Below are 17,637 nucleotides of genomic sequence, written 5' to 3'. Positions count from 1 at the left end.
ATTCACTTCATTGAAGAGTTCCAGAGTCCTGTCATGGTTTGATAGTGACAGATGTACCTTACATAGAATATATTCAAAAACTGGGACTGTGTCTGTTTTTAATCTGTTAAAACAGTAAAAATAGTTTGAATAAGGCTGTTTAGTGTGCAGAGTACCAAGGGTGGTGTTCCATGCAATACTGTTAATTTAGGGCAGCGGTGGCAAACACCTTACACTGGGTGGTGGTCTAATAAATTTGTTAAGCGCTGTATATATATATGATGATATACAGTTACAATATTCTTAGAATAAAAAAAAGTCCCACAAAGATGCAAAACGCATGCAATGTCCCAAAATGTGTTCATCATACACTCTTCTTCATATGTCATTGTACAAAAGCTCAAACATTGCATTCAGGCATTAAACTTTTAAGACACTGAGATATTCAGGCCTCTGTGATTATTTATCTGCCTGCGTCATGAAAAGCATCCTTTCTGTTTTAAGTCTGAATGGTTTTGGGTCATTCATTTCAGTTTTTTCTGTTTTCTTCCACAAGAGCAAGAAACATTACATGTGTGCTCAAAACCCACTTTGAGGCCTCCGTCTGTGAAGGTATGAATATCTCAACAAAACTCAAAAAATAGCAAAAGCTGTTATCCCTTTGTCTAATGTTGTTGTCTTGCTGCTGCTGCTGTTCTCTGCTTTGTAGCTTTAATGGTACAAGGTCAGTGTGGCCCTAGAGGTGTCACTAAGAACTGAATCCCTGGACAGGAACGTTTGTTTGGCTTGTGTAAGCTGGCTGTTTTATGATCGCCCTCACATGGCACTTTGTTTGCTCCATCCCCACTTACACCACGAGGGCAGGTGGGCTTTTTGTAGTGCTGCTAAATACGCTTCACATGCCAGGTGGGAGCTCAGTGGGCCCTGAATTGGCTCTCTGCTGTCGTCTTCTTTTAGATTCCTGCAGGGAAAATTCTAATTAAAGACAGTCAGTAGCTTTTCTCAAATTCATGTTAGAAAAATGTCAAGTTGCGTACTCGAAGAAAAAGTGTTTTCCAAGACACAGGTGCTTCTGCAGGTGTCCGTCAGTTGTATGTAATGGCTGTAACATTTGCAGCATCATTTGAATTCAGCCAACACAGATATGCAGGACCAGTATTAATGCTTGACTGAGTGATCCAACTATATTTTAAGGATGTCGTGTTATCTTTAACATTCATTTACATGGAAAGAATCGATGAAAATATAATTTTTCTGTAGTCCCACAGAAACCTTTACAATACTAAATGTCTAAGATACCAATACCAAGTCTATGCCTCATATATATTATATTACAGTTTAGTTTGATGTCTTTGCTGTCTTCTCCATGCGCATAAACAGTGTCACCGCTAACATAAAAGACGTTTGAAGGAGCATAAGTATTTTCCCTCAGGCCAAATAGTGACGAGCATGTGACTTACTGCTATTCCAAATTCACCCACATGCCCCCTGTGTGTCACAAGCAGGTGTTGAGTTTGATGATTGGCTGAGAAGAGGGCAGGGACCTACCCTGCCCACCCTCCTTTTTTAGCTCAGCCTCTGCATGTCACATCTCGTGCATGCTACAGTATGCCTCTGCAGTGAGGTCTGAACCGCTGGCTGTTCTCGCCCTTTTTGCCCGGGCTGCGATGTAACAAATGTTGGCGCTTGCACAACATACAAGGGCATATTCTTTCATGCCCTACTTCTGTTCATATCTTTGACTGATGTGAGGAGTACACATTCATTTCTAGTTTCAGTGTTATGTACATTCAACAGGGTTGTTTTGGCTTCTGCATGTTTGTCTAATCAAACTGTTGGCCCAGTGAGATGTCTGGCTCCAACTGTCCAGGTCATCATAACCTAGACAGACTACACAAAACTGTTCAGCTACAGCTTTTGGCTCGTTTAGTCTTTGAATCTTGTCTTCTTTTTGGAAGAGTGTTCTACACACATCTTAACTTCCTGATGTCAATATGTGCGTCTGCATATTTTCAAAGCACGTGATTGATATTGTCTTATTTGATTATAAATCGTAATACAGGCCCGAATTTATAATCGACACCCCAAGTCTTAGGTAAAAGAGTATAATCGGGTCGTATTTTCCGAGCCGTCTTGTATTCATGACTTGACTATAATGAGAAGAGCCTGCCAGAGTCAGTCGGTCTTGCACACGGGGTATATGGCTGTCGTCACAGCTGTTCTGAGTGTCTTGAGCCCTGAGGCCATGTGATGTCTCACTGTTCTATTTGTGAGCTGGACACCTGAATGGTTTGTGCACTGAGAGGCGTCTGCATCACGTGTCAAACAAGTGCTTGTAAACGTCTCTCTCAGCTCTATTCATCTGAAGCTGACTGGAAATTAGTCGACAGCTACGCTCTGGAGAAAGTGGTTGAGTGGATTTACAAAGTGAAAGAAGAGTAACTGTGTGTAGCACAGAAGACAGAAGATCCTGTTTTGTATTGTGTTGTGAAAGTGAGTACTTGTCTGCATTGTTGGGCAGATCTATATCTGTCTCTGCCGTGCTGTTTTAGTAGAGGCTTTGAAATTGGATCTTGGATTACCAGGATTATGCCCTGCTCACTATTTACAAAATGTCTTGATGTTATATATTATATTATCGCATAATTTCACATTACAGTATCTGAAGGAGATATTCTTCACGAGACTTCAATTGGCATATTCTCATTTGATGCAGAATATAATGCATACTATGGTGTGTCCCTTCAGAAGCCGTGTTAAGTATGAAGCTGATGGTCCTTGCATGATCAAAACTTTGAGTCTTGCTGTTTCCATCAAAACAAACGGATTAGAGGCGAGACACAATGTGAAGCACCACCAAATGAGAGTGGGCAGAAAATTTAAATATACAGTATAATTTTGTGCAAATGTATATCTTGAAGTACTCATATGGCATTCCTGTCACAATATGCTAATGCTAATATGTAGTATTCAGTGCATGCTGTTGGTATGTAGTATGTACTGTAGTAACAATTCGGACACACTATTCTTGCTTATCCAAGCACTTCCCTGAACATAGTGAAAACATTTGTGAATCATGTCATTCAGTCATTGATTTGCGTACAGACCAATAGCTCCTCCCCTGAGGTGAATGTGTTATATTCATACTCACTTTTTAAATGATACATAAACGTTTGCACACTTAAGAAAGCTGCAGTGGGTTTTAAGAAATCAAACTCATCTGCATATCTGAGGTCATTGCTGTGTGTCCTGATGCAGGGTTTTTAAGCAGCTTGTTGTGTAATCTGTGACTTATTTTAACGGCAGCCTGTATGAATTTCAACAACACCCGACTATACCTCATTGAATTAAGATTTTGCGTCACTGACATTTTCGCTGCAAGGACCAGTGCGCTTGTTTATTACATTGGGGTTAACGCAGGTCATGATGCAAAATACACCAAAACTAATGTTCTCAATTTCATTTCTGTCCTATGACACCGTCACAAGAATTAGGGAGTGTCTTTACTGTCAATGCCAATTGGCAGAAAGCTTTTATTCCAAAAAAAGAACATGACAAATTGTCAGATTTAGATGTCAGCACTTTGTAATCATTATTGGTTTGTTGGTGTTAATCAACTAAGCTATTATTTCTTAGAACATCGAATCAAAGTTAGAAGCACAAGGAACAAAGAGTTACTTGGCATGGGACTGGAACAGCACCATATTTTTTTTTGTTTTTTTTCCTTTGTTTAGAAGTACACAGTTATCTCTGTGTCATTCCTGTCATGTTTTGTCAACAGGTAAATTATCTTCTGTAGAGCTTTTGGTGCAGAGTGCCAGCCAGGATGATTCTGGCGACATTGAAGGGCTTTGGGAAGCAGCTGCTGCGGGTGAAGGTTGTGGACTGTAACACAGAAGACTCCCGCTTGTCTCGATGCCTCAACACGTTTGACCTGGTGGCCCTGGGCGTCGGCAGTACGCTGGGTGCCGGAGTCTACGTGCTTGCTGGCGCTGTAGCCCGAGACAGCTCTGGACCTGCCATAGTCCTCTCCTTCCTCATTGCTGCCCTTGCCTCAGTCCTCGCTGGTCTGTGCTACGCCGAGTTCGGAGCCCGGGTCCCCAAAACTGGCTCGGCTTACCTCTATAGCTATGTGACAGTTGGAGAACTGTGGGCCTTTATCACAGGCTGGAACCTCATCCTCTCTTACGTCATTGGTGAGACACTTTAAGTAAGGAAGGACAGGAGTTGGTTGCTACTCCAGATATTGTTCAGTTTACATGAATACTTTCCTCCACACAGGAACTTCAAGTGTGGCCCGAGCATGGAGCGCAACCTTTGATGAGCTGATTGGAAAGCACATTGAGGAATTCTGCAGACGATACATGACCATGAACGCCCCAGGTGTCCTGGCAGAGTATCCAGACATATTTGCTGTTTTCATCATAATCACCCTGACAGGTGAGGAGCAGCTCAGATTTATCTCTCTCACGTTTTATCTTGTTTTTTTTTTACATCGGCTTTCATCTTTTACATTGTCTTTGTTATTCAAAATGCTTGCAGGACTGCTTGCATTTGGAGTGAAGGAGTCGGCCTTGGTAAATAAAGTATTCACCTGCATCAATGTGTTGGTGCTGCTATTTGTGGTCATCTCTGGCTTGGTCAAAGGAAACCTAAAAAACTGGAACTTGAACCCTGAAGAAATCCTCAATGCCACCAGCAACTCTAGCCTGAAGTGGGTGAAATGAAGAGCTTATTCCCAAAATGTATAATGTGCCTAACGATATGCCAGAGTTGTGTTTTGAATAAGCAAATGTTTTCTTCCTTTTACTTCCAGCATGTCTGACACCTTACCATCAGAAGAAAGCCTTGGGGATGGCGGCTTCATGCCTTTTGGCTGGACTGGAGTCCTCTCTGGTGCCGCCACCTGTTTTTATGCCTTCGTAGGGTTTGACTGCATTGCTACTACAGGTGAGGGGGAATACATTCAATTGATGATCAACACACATGACCTATCCTCCTATCCTCTGACATCTCCAGTTACGTTTCCTCCCCAGGAGAAGAAGTGAAGAACCCTCAGAGGGCCATTCCTATTGGAATTGTGGCCTCGCTGCTCATCTGTTTTGTGGCATACTTCGGTGTGTCTGCTGCCCTCACTGTGATGATGCCTTACTACATGTTGGACAAGAACAGCCCACTGCCAGTGGCCTTTAATTATGTGGGCTGGGAGGGAGCCACTTATGCAGTGGCCATTGGCTCTTTATGTGCCTTATCGACCAGGTAAGAGGCTCTCCTACTGCCTCTCAGCATGACAAGTTGAAGAGGACTTGTATCTGTTTGCATGCTTTTTCACAAATGAATAATTCATATACAGTGCACTGAATATAATATTTAATTCAGTACTTGAGGTGAACCAGTTGTAGTATTAAAAATACTTGACTCACTTATTTGCCAGATGAGCTGATCCATTGAGAATTTTGTGATTATTTATTTAAAGGTGCTTGTTATGAAATGCTGAAAACTCATGTTACTTAACTTATTTAAAGGTGCCCTGTGGAGTTTTCATGTAAACAAAGTTTCTGTTTGCATTCAGCATTACTCACCGAAGCAGATTGTGTGTGTAGCCTTGAGGTCTAACAAAAGTGTTGAATACATTTCCTTCCTCATTTGCAAAGCGGCTTTTTCTTGACAGTTTGGAACTTCCATTGTTTACATTCATGTTTACTTGCTTGCAGTCTTCCCTGCAGTCTTCCCTGCCTTTGTTGGCACGTTGCTGTGTGTGTCTCTTGATGTGTTACCGCCTCCTGTAGATCAATGGAATAGTGTGAAACTGTTGCTAGGAATACAAATCGTGTTACTAGTGGTCAAAAAGTCCACAGGGTATCTTTAATTCAGCTTCACATACTTTTTGTATAATGTGGACAAAGACTTGTGTGTTATTGGGTATATTTTTTGCATGTGTGTTACATATATATACACTATATTGCCAAAAGTATTCACTCACCCATCCAAATAATTGAAATCAGGTGTTCCAATCACTTCCATGGCCACAGGTGTATAAAATCATGCACCAAGGCATGCAGACTGTTTCTACAAACATTTGTGAAAGAATGGGTCGCTCTCAGGAGCTCAGTGAATTCCAGCGTGGGACTGTGATAGGATGCCACCTGTGCAACAAGTCCAGTCGTGAAATTTCCTCACTCCTAAATATTCCACAGTCAACTGTCAGTGGTATTATAACAAAGTGGAAGCGATTGGGAATGACAGCAACTCAGCCACGAAGTGGTAGGCCACGTAAAATGACGGAGCGGGGTCAGCGGATGCTGAGGCGCATAGTGCGCAGAGGTCGCCAACTTTCTGCAGAGTCAATCGCTACAGACCTCCAAACTTCATGTAGCCTTCAGATTAGCTCAAGAACAGTGCGTAGAGAGCTTCATGGAATGGGTTTCCATGGCCGAGCAGCTGCATCCAAGCCATACATCACCAAGTGCAATGCAAAGCGTCGGATGCAGTGGTGTAAAGCACGCCGCCACTGGACTCTAGAGCAGTGGAGACGCGTTCTCTGGGGTGACGAATCGCACTTCACCATCTGGCGATGTGATGGAGGAGTCTGGGTTTGGCGGTTGCCAGGAGAACGGTACTTGTCTGACTGCATTGTGCCAAGTGTAAAGTTTGGTGGAGGGGGGATTATGGTGTGGGGTTGTTTTTCAGGAGCTGGGCTTGGCCCCTTAGTTCCAGTGAAAGGAACTCTGAATGCTTCAGCATACCAAGAGATTTTGGACAATTCCATGCTCCCAACTTTGTGGGAACAGTTTGGGGACGGCCCCTTCCTGTTCCAACATGACTGTGCACCAGTGCACAAAGCAAGGTCCATAAAGACATGGATGAGAGAGTTTGGTGTGGATGAACTTGACTGGCCTGCACAGAGTCCTGACCTCAACCCGATAGAACACCTTTGGGATGAATTAGAGTGGAGACTGAGAGCCAGGCCTTCTCGTCCAACATCAGTGTGTGACCTCACAAATGCGCTTCTGGAAGAATGGTCAAAAATCCCCATAAACACACTCCTAAACCTTGTGGAAAGCCTTCCCAGAAGAGTTGAAGCTGTTATAGCTGCAAAGGGTGGACCGACGTCACATTAAACCCTATGGATTAAGAATGGGATGTAACTTAAGTTCATATGCGAGTCAAGGCAGGTGAGCCAATACTTTTGGCAATATAGTGTATATTGTTTTATAACAGATTAATAAGCACAGAATATTTACTGAATATTATATTGCCTAAGCTAATTTGCGATGCTCATCCCTGGATGGTCTTTTGGCCAAGAGTATGTGGACACCCTTGTCCAATTTTTATGTATTTTTTAAAGGAAATCTTAATTATGGAAGCCCATTTTCTATGTCTGATTTAAATTGTTTTCTCTCCTGTGTTTATGATTTAAGAACAACTTAGGTTTTTGCCAGGATAATCTTTTATTTATAAAAATATTTTGTACAGTAATGTGCTTTCAATTTTGTTGCAGTAGTCCCCTGTTATATTTTCTAACTGAACTGCATTCACTTGCACGGCATGTTTTTTTCCCTTTCTCCCGTACTAGTTTACTAGGCTCCATGTTCCCAATGCCCAGAGTGATCTGGGCCATGGCAGAAGATGGTCTGCTCTTCAAATGTTTGGCTAAAATCAGCCCACGAACCAAAACCCCTCTAACAGCTACAGTAACGTCAGGTGTTGTGGCAGGTGAGCTCACAATCTAAACCTACTAACTGGTTGGGGTTCCTATCAGAACCCTACAAGACACTCTTGATACACATGGCCTCAACACAAGCACTCAACCAAAACCATGATGGCCATACAACATAAAGATAGTCCTGCAAATTTAATATTTCTTCTTTAGTTATTACCATGTACAAAGCTGACACAGCAACATCCCGAGTAAAGCGTCCTGCGTTGCTTATCAGGATGTCGGGCTGAGAAGCAGTTGAGGCCTTGTGTGAAACCAGAGTTCACTAACTTTTTTTTTTTAAGTTAAAAATCTCTGCCTCCTCCTCCTCCTTCTTCCTCCATCCTTGGCTTAGTCTCCTTGGCTCCATGTTTCCGCTTCCACGCATTATCTTTGCTATGGCTCGCGATGGTCTGCTCTTCTCGTTTCTGGCACGTGTCAGCGAGAGGAAGACGCCCACCATCTCCACCTTGGTGTCAGGGCTTTTGTCTGGTAGGTAGCTGAGATGAGGCCAAAGGTAACAGTGCCTCTTGTGGAAGGAGGATGGTGGCAAAATCACTTACGGTTGAAAATAAATGGAGCTGTACAGTTTGAAAATTATAGATTTTAAGAGTATGAATTATCTAAAAAAAAACAATATCTGCATCATATTGTGGTGAATGTGCTTCCTGCATTTTTTTTTTTACTTTTTGGATCTGTCATCTTGCTGACATGTATTTTTCTCCTGTGTGTCCTGCAGCTGTGATGGCTTTCCTGTTTGACTTGAAGGACCTGGTTGACCTAATGTCCATTGGCACTTTGCTGGCCTACACTCTGGTGGCTGCCTGTGTGCTGGTCCTCAGGTATTGCTCATCTTTCAGCTTACATATCCACTCTATGGTTGACAGGACACTAGAGGATTACCAGGCTGAAAACACTGTATTAGTACTTCCTCCTTGGAAGGAAATCCCCAGTCAGAGACTAGTCAGACCAGTCAGTCCAGATGAGTGTTTAAGGCACTCACAGTTTCCGTTTGTATTTGATACTATGCATGTTAGATTACAGTAATGAATCATCCTAATCATTTATAGCATATTCACTAGACGAGAAATATCTGCTAAACCCTCATAGTGAATGCACTGCAGTGTGTGTACGATTTTAAATATCTTCTTGTGTGTCCTCAGCCTCAGTGAATAGAAGTTTTGGGGGTCCTGCAGTTTCTACGTCTGGTTTTGACTTTCTGTTTTGCCGTCTGAAGGTACCAGCCTGAGCAGCCCAGTTCTTCCTATGAGATGGCCAACACTCAGGATGAAGCTGAAATGGCTGAGTCTTTTAATGAGGGGAACATTGACATTTTACCACAACCAGACGATCGCTTCACCATCAAGAATCTACTTTACCCTTCAAACACAGAGCCGTCCCCTCTGTCTGGATTTGCCGTCAACATTTGCACCAGTGTGATTGGTGAGACGCATGCGAAGCCCAGAGAAAACTGGTTGGAAGTGCCTGAATAATTCACCTGGTTGCTGATACAGCACATCATCTAAAGACCTCTCTTTACTGTCTTATTCTTCCTGCCAGGTGTTTTAGTGTGTGTCTTCAGTGTTGTAGCTGTTCATGGAGGTCTGGCGCCCTGGTCACTGTCTGTCCTCTGTATTATCATGGGGGTCTGTCTGACTCTCACCTTCATTGTGTGGAGACAGCCGCAGAGCAAGGCCAAGCTTGCCTTCAAGGTAGAGTGTGTTCTTTCACAGAAGCGTTTTCTCACACTATTTCACAGTCACATGTACAATATGACGTTGTCAGAATGTGATAAGCGTAACGTGTAAATTACTCAATAACCCCTTCTGTACACTTGGAGGTTTCATAAAAAGCCCCTTTTTAAAGCAAGTAGTTTTATTGTAGCCTAACTGCTGTAAAAGTGAACAGAGCAAACATCAACAAGCAAACAGTGGAGAGGGGAGGATTTGCTCTTCAGAGTTTATTATTTGTCCTAACCTGCTAAATGACTACACAACTTTTAGCCGAACAACTACAAATTGTGTGGACCTAAAGGGTATTTTTAAAACTGGGCCCTTCTTTTACATATTTCCGGGTGTAAATGATGGTCCAGTAGATTGCCTCAGCCAGCAGCCACGAAACGGGCTGCAACAATGGCTGCAACGTAATCCTTGGAGGCAATTGCGAACTTTCAGAAAAGATAAATACACAGACTCTCTCCTCACAGGTTCCCCTGCTGCCATTTGTCCCAGTCAGTAGTTTGTTCATCAATGTCTACCTGATGATGCAGCTCGACAGAGGAACCTGGATGCGCTTTGCCATCTGGATGGTCTTAGGTACTTTGAATTTTTGGCCAACAATGTCAAATATTATCTCTACTGTACTTCACTTTTTAGTGGAATTAATGTCTTTGCCACAATGTTTCTTCACCATTTGTAGGTCTCTTTATCTACTTCGGCTATGGTATTCGCAACAGTGCAGAGGCAGTGTTGACCAGGTCTGACACCTACACGCCAGCCTGCACAATAAAGGGAGAGCCCATGGCCACAGAGAAGGAAGCCTTCCTACACAACACACAAAACGCCACCGGAGACGACGACGAAGATTCCTGAGGAAATGGGAGGTTCACTACTCGACTCTCTTTTCCATATCAAACATATGTTACTTTCTCCAAAACGGCTGCAAATCCAGGAGACATGTGGAGACTTTTATGCACTGCTCCAATCAGAACGTAGAGTTGTTTCCTAATTCCGGCCAGAAACATGGTCTAATTTGGCTGCAGGATTGAAGTAGAAAGGTTAATTAGATGTAAAAGCTTTTTTCAAAAGATAAATCTCCACACATCTGACAACCAAGATTTTATTTCAGAAAGCTTTATTTTCTAGCTAAAAAGTCATTTTTGTATGTTTTGCACTTTGATATGATCAATTTCACTAAACGCAACAAATTCTGTGGACAGCAACCAAAGGCAAAGCACAAGTAGTTTTAACAAAGTTTTATCAAGGCATCTATTGTTAAACTTTATTTTGGTTCCTTAATTCACAGTATGTCAGAATGATGAGACCCATTCTTTCTGTTACAGAAAAGACAGTATGAATTACAAAAGCATTTTAATAAAATAAGTGAGGCTCATCTTCTCATGGTAAATTTGCATGCATGTGGCAGATGTCCTGGTAAATGTTTGCCACTCATCTTGCTGCATTAGGAGGCACAGTGCCGGCTACTGTCCAAATCCCATGGGAGATTGTTTTTTTAAATCCACATCCCCTTATTTCACACCTTAATTAAGTGCATTAATCTGCAAATGTTAACCCAGCTGAGAATTTCACTGTATCTTCAATGCCTTTTGTGGTACAACTTTGTATGTAGATATTTTGCTACTGAGAAAATACACTGTATAGAAAGCACAACTCCGTACAGTACAACTCAGAGATGGTACAGTGCTTTGTGATCAGTGTGTGAAAGGGTTGATGTTTGTATGATTTGTCTTCTAGCTGATTGATGGTTTCCTCACGGCGCACATTTACCAGAGATCAAATACACCAGTGTTGTCTCCGTTGAGGAACTTTTTCTAATAGCCAAAGAAAAAAAGCTGCTAATGTTGAGTTATCAGATACTTCAGAGGATGTATTTTAAGTGCCTATGTCCCGAATGAATGTTCCACTTTTAGAGGTATGATATTACTCTATCACCAGCCAAATATATATATATAGTCTGTATATAATGCACACTTTGGATTTCTTATATTTATTATCAATAAGAGAAATTTCACCTCAGTGGACTATTTTCTCTTTTTAGTCCACATATATCTGAGTGGGATGAAGTACAGCTTCCAACAACTCACTATTGTTTTACTCTCTTTCATTCTGAAAAGTCAAAAGTCTGCATTATATACTGTATATTCATTAACATACTGCTCCAACAGTAACGGTGTACCTCGAGCAGTAATCTGTCTGAAAGTGCCTCTCACAGTCAGCCGTTATTTAATCATTATGGAAATGAAAGCTCATGGTGAGTGTGTGGTGTGCAGATTCCCAGGGCAGCTCAAACCTAAACATGACATATCGAGGTGTGTGTGTGTGTTCACTAAAGACTGAAAATGTAACAAGGTGAAACATATCTTTAATGAGTCCCTTTTTAAATGAAAACTATGATGAAATGTTTCCTTTTTTTGCTATTTATGTTCCATTGAGAGAAACTATTGATGTAACCTGAAGCCAAATTGTTAGATTTAATTGGATTATGTGTCAAAACAATTTTGTTTGTTGAGTTGCTGTAGATTTTCCCAACTGTGGCAGTAAAGTAGCCTACATTTAAAATACTATGACTTAGAAAATGACTACTTTGTAAATAGACATGGTGTATGAAACCGCATCATACGATGAGGCTGCAGAAAGTTACTGTTTTCCATCCACTAACTTGTTTTGTAAATACTGTGCATTACAGCAACTAGCTTTTATTTAAACTGGCAGGCATTTGATACAGTGGGACATCATCACATATATGTTTTGTTCTTTATTATTAAATCACATGCATCTTTCTGTTATAGAAATGCCAATTTCCAACATTTTATGTCTGTTTTTATTTTTGTAAATACAGTTTGGATTTTGGTTAAAAGTTACTGCCCGTATTACAACTTTCAACGTATAAATTACTTTATTGCAATTATAAGTTTGAAAGATCTAAGTAGAGTTATTCATCAGGTGAATATCATCTCCCTTTTCAGTTGGATGTAGTACCATAAGCCCAACTTTCACTGATCGTGATTTAGCCTTTTGTTATGGATGTAGTTACATTAAAACTCATGTGAGGCTTCATCCGTGCGAATGCAACAGCAGATAGTTCGAATGATTTTCCCTGACAGTCTGCTTTATGTAAACATTTGCATGCAGCCCTTAATTATTTCAAAACTTTATGAAGTTTGGAAAGTTGTATTTTCTAGTACTGCTAAGTTATGAACATGTTTACAGTGTATCAGAGCGGTGAAGGTCAGCTGTTCGGCATGTGTTGTCTTGGTGTGGGTTGCGGTTTGTATAGTTTTCTGCTGTAAATAAATAAATGCTGAAAGTTAAAGCCACACACTTTGTCTTTGTTCCCACCAGCATGCTACATAAATGGTTTGCATGACATGTCTGTGGCATGTGTTTTCCCATTATTTTCAATTTTTGCTCAGAATTTGTTTTTATTTATAGATCATGAAAATCAACATTTTGAGGATAGTGTATAAATGACATTATTTTGTCCAGTTACTTTTATCACTACAACTCATAATATTAATAATTCTATTTATTTATTTTATTTTATTAATATTATTTTATTAATATTTTTTGAAATTTAAATTATGCAACTTTTAATACAAGACACCTTCATATGATGATAGAGAGCTCTTATATATCTAGAAGTAAAGTTCGGATATATGGAACAGCTGGATTGACTTTCTGCTTGTGTTGATTGTGTACACGGTCTGACGCTGCTGTATGTTACTGTATGCAGCTCCAAATAATTGATGAAGGGAAAAAAGTAGATGATTTCACCTGCAGGGGGCGACCTGCGCCCGTGTTGACATGGGCGTCGAGTCTCCTCTCCTCTCTCCTCTCCTCTCCTCCCTGTTTTCCAGCGATGCTGCAGACTGTCTCCTCTTCATCGCGGCCCGAGCTGGATGCGTCCCTCCTCTTTCTTCTTCTCCCCCGCTTCACTGTCGAGCTCTCCTCCAGCGGATCACCTGACTGCGGACGGTAAGGACTACCATTTCACACCGGGGACGGCGGGTGTTTTCTGCCTCCCTCCCTCTCAATCTCAATCTCAGATGAGCGGCAGTGGTAATTGGATTTATTGAGTCCAAGTGCTGCATCTGTTGGAGGGACTGCGGATGATCCTGTTGGTGGTGGTGTTTGTATTAACGGTGTTTCCAGGAGTGCAAATTCCAATGTAGCTGTTGCATACAGTCAAGCTGAAAAAAAGGTAACCTCGTTATAGGTGGGCTCACCTCAGTGTGTGTGTGTGTGAGTGTGAGTGTGTGTGTGTGTGTGTGAGTGTGTGAGTGCAGTGGGGTCAGACCCTGGATTGTGTGTTCTTTCACCTCTAATGTTTGTTTTTCAGTGTCTGTCCTAAAAGCAACAAAGCCTCATCTTTCCTTCCTGTTTGGGGATCATGTGTGTAGACGCGCTTTATATTTAGAAACTGTAAAATGAGGAACAAGGCAGCACGAGCTGAATGAATGAGCGTCAGTGACAGATTTCAGCTGGTGAGGTTTGAGTGACCACAATTATCCAAAAGGCTGGATTCTTGTTACATTATGTAAGATGTGACAGTGAAGTACGGAGGACCACTGAGGCCTCAATTATCTGTCGGTGAAAGCTTGGTGATTATACTGATTTAACACGAAAGGCGTTGGTGGTACATATTTGTGAATATACATAGGAGAGATTTACCTTTGCAAGGCACATTAAGGTTTTCACGGCATGTATGTTGCTTCTGTACCTTGTGCCATCACTTGTAGGCCTCAGAGGCACACACGTTTGCTACTGTTTCAATTTGCTTTCAAGTTACAACAACAGCAAATCTTCTGTGAGCTTTGGTTGGTTACACAAAGAAGTCAGGGCCACTGAAGCATTAAAATGGGAGGGAGACCGATGCCTCCATTTTCATCCATCCTCAATATTTCATGAGGATTCCAGTTTAAGCATCAAGTGAAGCCTGGTGGAAAAATTAAGGCCTTGATCAGTTCTCTGCTGCAGATATATGCCTGCTAAAACTGACGGAGCTTCTGTTTCACTGAGAAAAACAAGTTGTTAGAGCACAAATACACACACACACACACACACACTTACACAAGGGCAAGGATGCACAGATTTCATAAGAGGCCCAGATGAAGGTCTTGTCATCATGCTGCATATCAGGAGGCAGGTGGCGGGGTGAGTTGCTGAACAATGGGGGGATGGGGAAACATGCTCAGGGAAGCATGTTGTTGCAACAAGCATAAATTTCCTCAATCTTCCCCTTTCAGTGATGGTGTTGCCGCAGGAACATTATCGACTGTTGCAGCAGCAGGAAAAACATGAGAGGACAACTACCAGGGAGCGTAAATTAAAAATACATTTAAAGAAGGTGACTGGGCCAATGCAGGAATGAGCCTGGCACACTGACAGCCTGCATGTACAGTAGAACAGTATGTGCGGTGTGGGTGGAAATGGCAAATGGGGTGGTAATGGAAGTACAGAATATCACTTCAGTCACTCACTTACTTACTTGCGCTGCACTATTTCAGTCGGTAGGACTCGCAGCATCCTGCTCTTTCTTGCCTGGACTATGAGTGTGTGTGCTCAGCTCTCCAGAGATTTGAGAAAAGAAAGGAGGTTGAAATAAATTAAAAAGTTTAATTATCTCTGTAATGCCTTTTATTTTATCCAGCATTGGAAACTGTGAAGCAGAAAATTATGAAATCAGCAGGAAGAACAATGTCAACTTAACTCACAAAAGTAGGGCAGGTAGGTGTCATTTATTTTAGACTCCTTAAAGAGAGCAAGACTGCATTCTGGGGTTTTGAGAGACAATGATTTTGCATGTTAGCATTACTTTAACTTCCATTTGTGTTTTTTGTCAAATTATTTAGATTGAGTGTTGCCTGGGCTATTTTTTATCTTCCATACTCTTGAAAGCCCAGTTTTAAACTTCCTAACTAGTGAGCCATATCCATCATCCCTTTTCCATGTGTCTTGTGAAGTACAGCAGTGTTGTGTCTGTACAGTGGACTGCACTGCATCGACTTGGAGTTAGAAATCAATGTAAGGGATGGAGAAGCAATCATGGCTGCAGCAGAAACAATCCCGTTCCCAGATTGCAGCCCCTCTCTTGAAAGAAGACTGCATTTATCCAATTTGTCATCTCTTGTCATGCTCGTCAGGCAGCATGCTACATGTACTGTAAGAATTTTTATCAGAGCTCCATCTGTGGTTTGGCTACCCAGAGGGAGTTTGTGGCTCTCTGTGGTTGAACGGCGGTGCAGAGAGACCTGATAGGGAGGTGGGGAGAGGAGAGGCAGGTGTAAGGGAATCAGATTCATTGGTCTCTGTTCTGCAGTGCAGGTGCTGAGACAGCGTTTATTGTAATGTGTTAGCCTGTACTTCAAAGAGACGCTTCTCTCTTTGGACCCTCTTTGCATTTCTTTTTAGTGTGCTTCCAAAAATATAAAAGTACAAAAACATAGTATATATGTTTTGTAGCCAATAGTATTTCCCTTTCTTCTCCTAAACATGCAGCAAATTCTATCATCACACAACAGCACAGTTTTATTTTCATAAGAAGGGAAAAGTGTGTAAGTGAATTTATGAGGACATAAATGGGGAGCAAAGAGATGAGGTGGAGCAGAAGTCAGTAGACAGGTGTCATGCTAATCAGCCAATGAGTACAAAGAATTCACCGGTTTTGGCCTGCTTTTGCCCCAAGCTGTTTAAAACAAGCTTTTGTTTTGCTCTTTCATTTTCAGTCCTGATGACATCCCCTTTAGCGTACTACAGCATACCTGAAATAAAATGTCTTCTATTTCCTTATGTTTACCTTGAAATGAGTCTGTAGGCACAAAAACTATGGTGGTGCATTTTTGTGAACTCGTGATTAATTTATGGTTAATTTATGGTACTTAGCTGAACTTGACAAACAGAGCTGAATGATGGCAGATGTGGCGAGGAGGGAACTGAATGTGCAGGTGCTTTTGTGTTGCTGCCTGAGATCATAGGGTCTGTTAAAGCTCTCTGTACGGTACAAGAGTCCACTCAGGAAATAGGTCAATTGCAGACATCCTTTATTATGGGCTTTTGGCTGAAGACATGAAAAGAAACAGCAGAGATGGCAGACCACTGGTTTCTTCCAATTTACAGTGTAGGCCTAATCGGAGACCCTAAATATCAGAACAAGTGAACACACCTGCTGGCTGCTAATAATCACTGGGTTGTTATAGCAATTATTAACTACAGCTCTTGAGCGTGATAAGTTCCCCTATAATGATGTCATCAGGACAAGTCAGACCCACATGGTCATGGACATATTGTTTCCACCCTTACAGTTACACATCAGGATAGTTTTGTCTATAAGAGGTTCCTCGTGACTTCTGGTGAGCAGAGATCACTTGATTTGAGGCTAGTAGTACATTCTGTTTGCCGAGGTTCCTGTCATATATTCTTACCTGTAAACCGCCACCTTTTTGCCCCACAGCACAGCTTGCTGTCATTATGCCAAAACCACACAGCTCCTCTGCAAGGATAACAAAAAGATGCTTCTCTTCATGTCAAACAGTGACGTGCTGTTGTATCATTAGCAGCTACGGACTATATGCTCCGGGATGGGCAACATTTTCGAGTTTCAGCAGTGAATGGTACAGTTAGCAGTGACTGATGCAGAGGGATAATGTTAAGAATTACAGAAAATTATAATTGCAGCAGAATGTAAATTGTCTTGTTATAACAAAGTTGCTTGTATCCTAACACTAATCTGATGGTTAAACAGAAGCATAGAACTTCACAAAACAAGCTTCCCCACAATGGCCATAATGTAATATCTTCAATGTCACATTGTTTCTCTCAACGCTAATCACAGACATGGGTAGATACAGTATGTGTGTCGACATACAAATGACAATATCATCCACGTCTATTGCCTAGCAAGAGCGAAATTCATTTTGTTTGCTCGTGCTCATCCATTTCTGCAAATATTCTTTTCCTAAAGAAGCCAGTTCAGTGTTTCTGCAAGACAATTGGTTATTCCCTAGTTTATGTTAAACTTTGTAACCTCTAGTTAAATAATTTTTTGGTACCAAACACTGAGACATGGAAGGATGACACTCTATTTAATTTAGTGCAAAGTAGTTTATTTTTGCGGATTGTTGAAAGTGCAATACATATCTGGAATACGAAGGGTTTGGATTCAGAATATAAACAATAACATTTCTCCCGGCATCCATTTTTAAACCTTTCATACTAAGCTCT

At 41.5% G+C, this 17,637-nt stretch overlaps 1 protein-coding gene across 1 annotated transcript; it reads left to right on the top strand.

The window, feature by feature from the left end:
- The first annotated feature begins 576 nt into the window (after positions 1–576).
- Positions 577–10,416, top strand: LOC139284916 (high affinity cationic amino acid transporter 1-like). Its single transcript, XM_070905285.1, has 12 exons — positions 577–591; positions 3,761–4,175; positions 4,261–4,419; positions 4,522–4,693; positions 4,796–4,929; positions 5,016–5,238; positions 7,556–7,695; positions 8,418–8,520; positions 8,916–9,121; positions 9,239–9,390; positions 9,885–9,993; positions 10,097–10,416. The coding sequence occupies exons 2-12, from the start codon at positions 3,806–3,808 to the stop codon at positions 10,267–10,269; spliced, it is 1,941 nt and encodes a 646-aa protein (XP_070761386.1). The 5' UTR covers positions 577–591; positions 3,761–3,805; the 3' UTR covers positions 10,270–10,416.
- The last annotated feature ends 7,221 nt before the right edge of the window (positions 10,417–17,637 follow it).

The sequence above is a fragment of the Enoplosus armatus genome, chromosome 5 (genome assembly GCF_043641665.1).
Source record: "Enoplosus armatus isolate fEnoArm2 chromosome 5, fEnoArm2.hap1, whole genome shotgun sequence".
NCBI classification, from domain to species: domain Eukaryota; kingdom Metazoa; phylum Chordata; class Actinopteri; order Centrarchiformes; family Enoplosidae; genus Enoplosus; species Enoplosus armatus.
Note: the sequence above shows the minus strand (reverse complement) of the source record. Positions and strands in the feature narration are given on the sequence as shown.